This window comes from Sorghum bicolor, chromosome 2, assembly GCF_000003195.3.
Source record: "Sorghum bicolor cultivar BTx623 chromosome 2, Sorghum_bicolor_NCBIv3, whole genome shotgun sequence".
In the NCBI taxonomy this organism is placed as follows: Eukaryota; Viridiplantae; Streptophyta; class Magnoliopsida; order Poales; family Poaceae; genus Sorghum; species Sorghum bicolor.
This window is the reverse complement of record NC_012871.2, coordinates 16,125,233-16,136,966: the sequence shown is the minus strand read 5'-3', so window position 1 is coordinate 16,136,966 and position 11,734 is coordinate 16,125,233. Positions and strand designations below refer to the sequence as shown.

Here is an 11,734-nt window from a genome sequence, read left to right as displayed (position 1 = left end):
CATTTTCCACTCGTCATGCAAGTAGGAGTTGTAATTAACTAACCTATAGCTAACACCAACCCGGGTGCCCGCGCCCGGCTGCCAAACTTTTATTAGCCATATCGTCATGCATGCATGCAAGCGCCAACGTACACCAGAAAATGTATTTTACTGATCGCAAAAAAAAAAGAAAATGAATTTTACTCGTATATATATAGTCTATATACCATCTGATGCTAGAACCAAAAAAAAAAAGAAAAAGAAAAACAAGAAACTGTATATGCAGTCTGAAAATTCCCTGGCTCGTGCTCTGCCACACACACACGGAGACAGTCCTGACAGTGCAAATCGAGGTGAACATTCTTCTGCTACCCTTGTTTTTTTTTAACGAAAAGAAAAACGATCGCGAAACGCGGTGGAAAGCGGGCGCGCGCCAACGTTCTCTCCTCTCCGTCCGTCACGTACTTCGGCCTTCGGGAAACGGATGTGTGCACGCACGCACATGCACGAGTCGCCGACGGCCGAACCGAACACGCCAATGGCGGCGAACCTGTGATGGTTTTAATTAAAGCGTGTACGTAGCAGTGCCCTTCTTCTCCATCCATCTGCCACTTTGGTCTTGTTTAGTTCCGAAAAGTAAAAAGTTTTCGGTACTGTAGCACTTTCGTTTGTTTGTGACAAATATTATCCAATCATAGACTAACTAGGATCAAAAGATTCGTCTCGCGGTTTACAGCTAAACTGTGTAATTAGTTTTTATTTTCGTCTATATTTAATGTTTCATGCATGTGACATAAGATTCGATGTGACGGAGAATCTTGAAAACTTTTTGGTTTTCAGGGTGAACTAAACAAGGCCTTTGTCTGCTGCACCATTGCAGTAACCCTCTTCACTCCTCCCCTCATCCATCCACCCACCCACCCAGCTGCACCCTCGCTCTCGATCCTTTATTGCGCCAGCGCCACCGCCGGCCATGGCCACCGCGTCCTCCTCCCCCAACCACATGGCCAGTCCAGTGCACAGATAGCCATCACTTAATGCTCAGCTCTGTTCAGCTCAGCTCCTCCCCCCGTAGCTTCGTCACTCTGCACTGCGGTCGGTCACGGCTATATAAAGCCGCTGAGCTACGAGACCACTGCACCGCGTCCTCTCACAAGCACCTTTTCTTCCTCCAGGAGTACGAGTGCGCGCTCCACACAGCTAGCTAGCTAGCTATAGCAGCCATGGCGAAGAGCAAGGGGGTGGCGCTGGCGCTGCTGCTCTGCCTGAGCAGCGCGGCCGTGGGCGCGTGGGCTCGCCCGGTCGCCACCAAGGACGCCGCCGCCGCAGCCGACGAGAAGTTCCTGTGGCTCAAGAAGCACTTCGGCAAGGGTGCTGGCTTGGGCGGCGGTGGCGGCGGCTATGGTGGCGGGGGAGGCGGCGGAGGCGGTTGTGGTGGAGGAGGTGGGTATGGCGGAGGAGGTGGCGCTGGGCTGGGTGGCGGGATCGGCCACGGCCTCGGCGGCGGCTTCGGAAAAGGTGGCGGCCTTGGTGGAGGGTACGGGAAAGGTGGCGGTCTCGGAGGTGGCATCGGCCATGGCCTTGGTGGTGGGTACGGCAAGGGTGGAGGCCTTGGTGGCGGGATCGGTCATGGCGTTGGCGGCGGGTACGGCAAGGGTGGCGGACTTGGAGGCGGCATCGGCCATGGCATTGGTGGAGGCTACGGGAAGGGCGGTGGCCTCGGCGGTGGCATTGGCCATGGATTGGGCGGTGGATATGGAAAGGGCGGCGGTCTCGGCGGTGGCTATGGAAAGGGCGGTGGACTAGGAGGCGGTATTGGTCATGGCATCGGTGGAGGCTATGGCAAGGGCGGCGGCCTTGGCGGTGGGCATGGCATGGGTGGCGGCTTTGGCAAGGGTGGTGGTATCGGCTCCGGCGGTGGCTACGGCGGCGGCTTTGGCAAGGGTGGTGGCCTCGGCTCCGGCGGTGGCTACGGCGGCGGCTTTGGCAAGGGTGGTGGTCTTGGCAGCGGCGGTGGATATGGTGGCGGCGCTGGCGGTGGCTCCGGCGGTGGTTTCGGCAAGGGATTTGGCTTTGGGTTTGGCAAGGGCGGCGGGTTCGGCGGCGGTGGCGGTGGCGGTGGCGGTGGCGGAGGCGGCATTGGCATCGGTGGCAAGCACTGATACGTCAGCAGCATACATTTCCCTGCAGTTCTTCTATATATCGGATGATGGGTGACAGGTTGTGATTTGTGAAAGTTTGCAGTTCCGGCAGGTTGTTGGTTGTGTGTCCTCTGGTTTCCGAGATTTGTTCGTGCTCATGTATTAGTTTCTGTGATGGTGATATCAATCACAATGGTATGTACCTACTCCATGTAATGCTCGCTCCCTGAAAGATTCGAGAAATATAAATGAAGTCAAAATCTCGTTTGAATTTGGTTTGGATGAATGATGATGCGTAGTATACGTGCTCATGAGTCATGAGGACGCTCTGCGACAGCGAATTGATGCAGCGAGCTCGGACAGTAAAGCTTGGGCTGTCAGGTTCCCGCAAGAGTTAACAACGCCGTAGTACTTGGTACTCCTCCATATCATGAAGGTAGACGTTTAGGACATGATTGTGGTAACCAAGGAGTGATTAATTAGAGGTTAATTTTCCATCTTTACCCTTATTAAATAGCAGTGTGCGTGCTATTTAAACAACAAACTATCCTAGCTCAGTTGGCTTGCATTGCGTAGCTCGAGGCTGGTGTCCCTGGTTCGAACCCCTTGGGCAACATAATTTTTTGCATGCATTATGCATGGCACTGTAGCTCGTGCACTCGGCCGTTCACAGGCGCTGTTGCTGCTGGTTTTTGCTTCGCGTGCTGCTGCTTTCACTTTCGCGCGCGGCGCTGCTGCTCTTTGCTTTGCCGCCGGCGCATGCATTATGCATGGCACTGTAGCTCGTGCACTCGGCCGTTCACAGGCGCTGTTGCTGCTGGTTTTTGCTTCGCGCGCTGCTGCTTTCACTTTCGCGCGCGGCGCTGCTGCTCTTTGCTTTGCCGCCGGCGCTCGCCATTTTCAATTTAGAATTTCGGCTTTGAGTAGCGTGCGGCGAGCGGCCATCGCGCGGCGAGCAGCCAGCACGCGGCGAGCGGCGAGCGCGATCACAGGCGAGGGAGCCATCAGTGGACCACCAAGAATAGCAGAGGAAGATGGAGAGCGCGCGCGAGCAACCAGCGTGCGGCGAGCGGCGTGCTTAGCTTTGAATGCTGGGCAAGAACCGATGAGTGCATGCATGTATTAATGCTGCGTCGAAGTTGAACAGCCGGGGGCAAACAAGTCCGGTTTTGATCTCCCACACTCAGAACGTCAACTAACGTGAAATTAGCACCAAAGCCTAAAACGTCTACCTTCATGATATGGAGGGAGTATTCTTTAGGTGTGTGTTCAATTTGTACAAGTACAAACTGATAGACGCGGGCACAACTTGAGAGGTTTAATTCATGGGAGTGCGTTGCATATTTTCTCCCCAAAGTAAAGGCATGCACAAGATGAGCGTCGGCTCTGAATCTGAGGCCTTGTTTAGTTGTAAAAAATTTTGTAAACTTTTTTCAGATTCTCCATCACATCAAATCTTTAGACGCATGTATGGAGTATTAAATATAGACAAAAATAAAAACTAAGGGGGTGTTTGGAACTGCTCCACAAATTCTGCTTCATAAACTCCACCGTGGAGCAGCTTCACAAAAAACTGGAGTTTGTGGAGTACCTCTTTAGGTGCTCTCACGACTCTACTTTTTTTTCTCGAACTGAGTGCGTGGAGCTGAAACCGTTTGGCTAAAAAAACATGGAGCGAAGCTGAAAAACGTGGAGCAGAGCAGTCTCAAACACCCCCTAATTGCCAGTTTGGTCGAAATTGACGAGACGAATCTTTTGATCCTAGTTAGTTCATGATTGAATAATATTTGTCAAATATAAACGAAAGTGCTACTATTTCTATTTTGCAAATTTTTTTGAACTAGACAAGGCCTGAGCAGAAGAAACTAGCGTTCAATAATTTTTTCAACAAAAAAATCCTTTATCATCGCTACAAGGTTTGAAAGAAGTTCACTCGAATATTCTACCGCAATTGCACGAAGGTTACTGGGAAGAGCTCAGTGCTCACCAGTTGGAGGTGAAGCCAGTTGTTGGTTATCAGAGTACGTCTTCAAACTTATTGACTACTATTTTTCAGTTATAAAATAGTTTTTTTTTCATAACAAATCAGTATTATGCATGATGCTACTCTGATGTTGGCCTGTTGGCTGGTGGTTGCTGCGTGCTTGTGTTTTGACTTTTGAGCACCCGGCGGCAGCGGTGGTCGGTGGCCCTGCACACCGCACACTCCATTGCTAGCTAGAGGTCCACAAGTCTAGACTCTGGAGTCAGGATTCGAAGGGGCCTGTGTCAACAAACTCGGCTAGAGAAATATCTTGGTGGTAGCTTTTAAAAAAAAACTATCCATTATGCTTACATGTTTTCATCTTAGGTAAATGCAAAATACCTAATTAGAAATATTAAAAACATACAATTCAAGGGAAAAAACTAAAAAAATTGGCCACGCCTATTATTTAGCCATTCAGACTTAGACTTGCAATGTAATTGGAGATTAGATTATCTATGGCTTGCTTAGCGATCTTATTCTACATCTACAGAGAATATTCTCATGTGGTAGATATATCTGTTTAAGTCACCCGCGAACCAAACACTCCCCGTCTGTGGACCGCCATCTCCCATCCATGAATATCCATCAAACCAAACACACCCTAGAGAACATAGACGTATGTGTTCGAATCACAACTCCTCGATTGGAGTTTTAGCATGGCAACATTGGTGGTTCTGCCTTGTAGCTTGTCAGCGGTGTCTCCATGTCAAAGACTTAGAGGTGCATCCATTAGCAAAGGTAGAGTGACGAACCGATGAGTGCACACAACAACAACAGTCAAGATTCTAAGAACTAACACGAAGATGAAACGAGCGAAATGACAATACATGATGAGAATGAGACCAAATCATGAAGACAAAATGGCTGCACCCAAACAGAGGACACCAATGCAAGTTCCTAGAGCTCGTCACGCTCTATGCACCTTAAAATTGGAACCACATTATCGAGAAAGCTTGACTATAGTTCCGACGCACATTTGTTCATCTGACCCTACAACACCACCACACGAGCTTGGCATCATGCTACTTGTTGTGACATTGGGGCTCCTAACGGAGTCATATTTGTTCCACAACAAAAATCTATTATCTATTCAGTTATCCATACCTATTGGGTATTACGTCTAGTGAGGGATGGGTAATTAACATTTATGGGTACGTGACTTGTGGGACTCTCCGACGGCATCCTTATGCTCTCTAAATTTTTCTATGTTACCATGGGGAGTTGATTCTCCTCTTTAGCTAAGTTAGGGATCTAGGGCACATTTGGTTTTGCGAGTCTCATCTCTGTTTGTCTAGCCAAAAGTTGGTGGCGTTGCCTTAAGATCCACGATAATAGATTTTTTCTGTTTAGGTCAAACAAGCCAAATGAGATCACTAGGACTAATAAGCTTAGCCTCGCTTGACTAAGAAAGAGTAGGCAAAGCTCGCTCCATGTTCAAAGTGCCCTCCTCGATTGGGCTTGGCTAAGCTAGAGTAGGCAAAGCTTGCTCCATGTTCAAATGTGCCCTCCTTGGTCGGGTATAACTTACCTAGACAAGGTTAGCTTTGTAGCAAACACAACCTCAAAACCTATTGTAACACCCACTTTTTGTGTGCATCTTATAATTTAAGGCTGCAATTGGATGTGGGCATTGAGGCTCTAGAATTGGAATTGGAATTGGAATTAGATAGCACCAAATGCTGTTGTTTGGATGGCTTAGACTTTGGAATTGGAAATCATCTACAATGCTAGAGGGGTCTTCATTGCACCTGCGCCCCCTCTTCTCAATATAGAGTTTTGTGGCCCTATGTAATGGGCGGAATTGGAGATGAGCGCACATCCTTCCAAACAACACTCCACATTCTTTGGAGCCTGGCACAAGGCGAGCGGTGGCCCGAGCCTAGCACGGGGGAGGGGGGTGGCGGCATGAGCCAAGGCACGACGCGAGGCGAGTGATGCCCTGAGTCAAGTGGGCAGGTGGCAGCACGAGTCCAGGGGATGGTACAAGGTGAGCGGTGGCCTGAGCCAGGTGGGCGAGTGTCATCGCGATATCCGCCACCGCCCTCTTCGTCGATGGCTCTTCCCCATGTCTGGTGGCTCGGTGCCCTCTTCTTCCCCATCATCGGTGGCTAGCGTCCTCTTCCCTATGGCCGGTAGCTCAACGTTCTCTTGTTTCCCATCATCGGCGGCCAACACCTGAGATCCACCCATGGTAGAGCTCTTCTCATTGTTGGCGACTCGGCCCCTTCTTCCCCTTCTTCGATCCCCATCATTGACCTCCTCTTGCCATGGCCCGTCATGGTGCCCATAGCCAACCTCAGCCACCATGGCTAGGTCAAGCTTCCCCAGCGTTTCACTCATGCTTTTGCATCAAAACAAGAAATGGATTTGAGCTACTTGCTATGATTCCAAAAGTCAATTCAATGGTCATCCAAATAATCATATTCAAATTATGGCCATTTCAATACCATGGTTGCTTTGGTATTGAACCCAATTCACAGACCCTTTCTCTCCGTAGAATATAGATGGGTGAGGCTTTTATAATTTGTTATAAAAGGGAGTTGAAAGTGTGGTCGTTTTTTTGTTTATCCTTTTAATTTAATACTAACTCATGGACTGACATATATTGTGCACACATGGTGAACAAAAAAAAGTGAAAATCAAAACATGTACTTAACTGCATTTACAAAGAAGTACTCGCTAATCACATAGAGCATCTACAAGAACTCCTTAAAATAACTCTCTGGTTTGTCTTCAAAAGAAAAAAGAACAACTCTTCGAGCTTGTACTTGATTATTTGAAGATAAACATTTGATAAATCTCCTCATCAACTCACAAATATAAGCATGCATTCCGCGCTCTTACTACCCGTTTAGTCACCCCTTCACCGCCATTATTGTTTTCGAGTGTTATTTCCTCCCAATCTCATTCTCGTGCCTGTTTTCAAGTTTTAGAAACTAAGGGCCTGTTTGGTATAGTTCAGCAGCTTTATGAGCTGTTGTGAGCTGTTGTTTTTTGCCAAACACTTATTTCTAAGATAGCTTTATAGATAAAGTTGTTTTTCTTCTGCTCTCACAAAGACATAAGTTGGGATGAAGCTGAAAAAAGTAGCTTATTGCAGCTCTCTCCCCCATTTGTCTCTCTCATTTATGCATAAAGTAGTTGGTGAAGCTATTTTACCAAACACTTTTTCCAAAATAGCTCAGCTTCACCTATAACGTTGCTCATGAAGCTATTTTCTAAAAAAGCAGCTTCACTAGTGAAGTTGAGTTGTGCCAAACAAGCCCTAAATAAAGGGTCTGTTTGGTACAACTCACAATAGCTTCATGAGCTGTTTTTTTTTGTCAAACACTTTGTTGACACCGTTTTTGGGCACGTGTCTAGGATGGCAGGATAGGGTGACAGTACGATGCGGGTTGCTGATGAGGATGGTTGCCGATGAGGGAGAGGTTGAATGTGACTAAGTCCACAGGCAGTAATATGGTGCCGATGGCTGGATAAAAAGGTCTGCCGATGACTATGGCAAGGGGATTGCCGATGATGCGAAGGAGGAGTCCGGAAGCTGCCAGTTGTCATGTGGAGGAGTTTCGGTTTGTCACGAAGGATAGTTTTATTATTTCCTTAATTATTTGCATCGTTTTGTATACGGATTCCGTGTAATTTGGAATTCGAATTCTAATCGTGTCTGGTTGTAGCTCTTTGAGCAGGGTATAAATATAAACCCTAGGACCTTGTAATAATAAATCAAGAAATCAATCAAACACACGTTTTTACTCATATTCCAGCATCTACTTTTCGACGACTTCGTCATACTTTTTTCTTTTTATTACGAGTTCTTAGGAATTCGTCGACTTAAGCTCGGCGTGTTCTCGAGTTCCGCGTGAGTACCTCTTAGCCGTGACATCCGGGCGCATCGCTGTTGTCAGGACTAAAGTATTCGAGTTATCACCTTTGCCGATAGCAAGGTCAAATCGGCTGGCACGCCTTAACGTTTGAATCGGGTATTAGCCCTTTGTGTTTGCAGACCAGTTTTGCATCAACACATCTTTTGGCACGCCCGGTGGGACAGATTCAAGATCAAGATCAACATGTCGATCTCTGACCTCGATCAAGAGAACGTCATCCCCGTGACGGAGGCCAACCTCAAGGATGAGCAAAAGCAAGCTATTGCCCAAGCCATGGAAGAGTTCAAGCAGCAATGCCTGAGGTCTTTCAGCATAAACAGGAGCGGCGAAGTGGTCCAGAAAGATGCACTGCCGGCACCACGGCAGGTCACCTTTGACGCCAATCCTGGCAAGCTTCAAGATATGGTTGACAATGCCATCAATCGAGCGTTGATTAACCAAGCTGGTGTACTGTCTAATACGGTTTTCAACGCCGTGGCAAGAACTTTCAAGGAAGGACAAATCCCGCCAGATTATGTGGGGCCCTCCCATCATCAGCCAACGGCACCAGAGGTCACGGCTCCATCGGCTGCCTTGACGAATGCAAGTGCACAGCCTGCCGTCCCTCCAAGTACATTGGGGACTACTGGTGCACTATCTATGCCGATGGCAACCAACCCACAAATTTCAGTTGGGCAGCATAAACTGACAACAGATATGTTGGCATCGGCAATGTCAGGGTTGACTCTTCCTCCCAACTGGTGGGGTTATGGTATGCCTCCAGAGTTGACGCCGGGAACATCACAAATAACTGACATGAGGGGCAAAACTCCTATGACATCGGCACCTCCCAATGCGCCGGTGAACCAGAGTCCTCGGTATACCACAACTACTACTGCAAGGCCTCACACTGGGAATCCTCAAGATTCAATGTTTCAGATGCCCAACGCATCGGCAGAGTCAATGCTGATGCAACAGAGGCCTATGGCCCAGTCGGGGTATGTCAATTCAACGACGGTACCCAATTACCAATCATCGGCAGCACCTATGCCGATGAACGCTAATAATGGATGGCTTGGACAGCAAGCCTTTCCACAATCGCCCCAGCAGGGTTATCAGACTACAGGGTTCCAGCAAGGGCAGGTCTATCCCGGGTTCCAAGGTCAAGGGATTCCCAACCAGCCAATAAATTTTGGACAGCAACTCGGAGGACAGCCAATCGGTGGACAGCAGTTTGGTGGTCCGCAGATTGGAGGACAGGTGACCAATACAATGTTCCATGCAGGTCACGTCCCGAACCGACACGTGGAGGTTCGCCACCAAGTGCCAGATCCGCAGCCGCCTCATCGGCAAGATGCCGATGCGTATTGGGCCGATAAGATTGCTGAAGTAATGAGGGAACAATTTGGGATAAAACCCAAAGTCAACACTTATTCTTATCGGACACCGTATCCTCCAGCGTATGATTTGATCCCGCTTCCACATCGGTACAAGGTACCGGATTTTACAAAGTTTTCCGGACAGGACGACACGTCAACCATGGAGCATGTCAACAGATTCATTATTCAATGTGGAGAGGCTGGTAACAGGGACGAATTGAGGGTTCGTCTATTTTCATCATCATTGTCTGGATCGGCCTTTACTTGGTTCATATCATTACCTCCCAACTCAGTAATTACTTGGGCCGATCTAGAGAAGCAATTCCACAAATACTTCTTCTCGGGGGTTCATGAGAAGAAGATCACCGACTTGGTCAAGTTGAGGCAACGTAATGATGAGTCGGTTGAGGGATTTGTGCAGAGGATACGAGAGGTCAAGAATAAATGCTATAGCCTGGTTCTGGATGATCGGCAGCTAGCCGATTTGGCTTTCCAGGGTTTGTTGCCACATATCAGGGATAAGTATGCCTCTCAGGAGTTTGAAAGTTTAAGTCATTTGGTGCAGAGGATATCTGATCAAGACATCAAGCCTTTCGAGCCTAAGAGGGCATGGAATAAGAAAGTGTCATTTGTTGATGAAGCAACAAGCTCAGATTCCGATGAGGAACCAGTAATCGGTTTGGCAGAGTGGGTAAAAAACAAGAAGCCGATGTCTTGTCCTTTTGGGCAGAAGGAACCAGAGAGGTTTGCCTTTGACACCGCCAAGGCCGATAGGATATTTGACTTTCTACTTCAGGAAGGTCATGTTGACACCGTTTTTGGGCACGTGTCTAGGATGGCAGGATAGGGTGACAGTACGATGCGGGTTGCTGATGAGGATGGTTGCCGATGAGGGAGAGAGGTTGAATGTGACTAAGTCCACAGGCAGTAATATGGTGCCGATGGCTGGATAAAAAGGTCTGCCGATGACTATGGCAAGGGGATTGCCGATGATGCGAAGGAGGAGTCCGGAAGCTGCCAGTTGTCATGTGGAGGAGTTTCGGTTTGTCACGAAGGATAGTTTTATTATTTCCTTAATTATTTGCATCGTTTTGTATACGGATTCCGTGTAATTTGGAATTCGAATTCTAATCGTGTCTGGTTGTAGCTCTTTGAGCAGGGTATAAATATAAACCCTAGGACCTTGTAATAATAAATCAAGAAATCAATCAAACACACGTTTTTACTCATATTCCAGCATCTACTTTTCGACGACTTCGTCATACTTTTTTCTTTTTATTACGAGTTCTTAGGAATTCGTCGACTTAAGCTCGGCGTGTTCTCGAGTTCCGCGTGAGTACCTCTTAGCCGTGACATCCGGGCGCATCGCTGTTGTCAGGACTAAAGTATTCGAGTTATCACCTTTGCCGATAGCAAGGTCAAATCGGCTGGCACGCCTTAACGTTTGAATCGGGTATTAGCCCTTTGTGTTTGCAGACCAGTTTTGCATCAACACATCTTTTGGCATCGAAAGTTTAAGTCATTTGGTGCAGAGGATATCTGATCAAGACATCAAGCCTTTCGAGCCTAAGAGGGCATGGAATAAGAAAGTGTCATTTGTTGATGAAGCAACAAGCTCAGATTCCGATGAGGAACCAGTAATCGGTTTGGCAGAGTGGGTAAAAAACAAGAAGCCGATGTCTTGTCCTTTTGGGCAGAAGGAACCAGAGAGGTTTGCCTTTGACACCGCCAAGGCCGATAGGATATTTGACTTTCTACTTCAGGAAGGTCAAATCAAACTGTCACCTAACCATGTGATCCCATCGGCAGAAGAGTTGAAGAGGATGAGATATTGCAAGTGGCATAATGCAACTTCACATGACACCAACGAGTGCAAAGTATTCAGACAGCAGCTGCAATCGGCTATAGAGTCAGGGAGAATCAAGTTTGACAGTTCCAAAGCCCAGAAGCCGATGAAGATAGACCAACATCCTTTCCCGACAAACATGTTGGATGCTAAGGGGAAGGCTATGGTCTTGACGTCGGAGACAGCTGAGAAGAGTGCATCGGTAGATCCTCAGCATCAAGTTACTACTGCCGATGCAAGAAGTAAGGGCTTGGTCCAGGAAGGAACTAGCTCAAGAAGGCTTCCTCGATCTGGTATCGTCATAACTCATAGGAGGCCTCGAGAAAAATGGCAACAACGAGAAGATCGGTATCGGCGCCAGCAGGAAGATTATCAACGGGAAGAAGAAAGGCGCCGACAGGATTGGAATCGGCACAGGGATCATTGGAATTGCCCATTCTTCATCCATTGTTGGGAGGAAAATATCAAGCTTCCTACTGTCAGAGACTGCCCTGAATGCA

General features: G+C 48.0%; 1 protein-coding gene across 1 annotated transcript; it reads left to right on the top strand.

The window, feature by feature from the left end:
- Window positions 1,203-2,141, top strand: LOC8057950 (glycine-rich cell wall structural protein). The gene is made up of 2 exons (XM_021453405.1): window positions 1,203-1,407; window positions 1,498-2,141. The coding sequence occupies exons 1-2, from the start codon at window positions 1,203-1,205 to the stop codon at window positions 2,139-2,141; spliced, it is 849 nt and encodes a 282-aa protein (XP_021309080.1).

Coding starts and splice junctions, on each gene's coding strand:
- LOC8057950 (XM_021453405.1), top strand. CDS start 1,203: ATGGCGAAGAGCAAGGGGGTGGCGCTGGCGCTGCTGCTCTGCCTGAGC. Junction 1,408..1,497: donor CGGGGGAGGCGGCGGAGGCG/GTTGTGGTGGAG, acceptor GCTTCGGAAAAG/GTGGCGGCCTTGGTGGAGGG.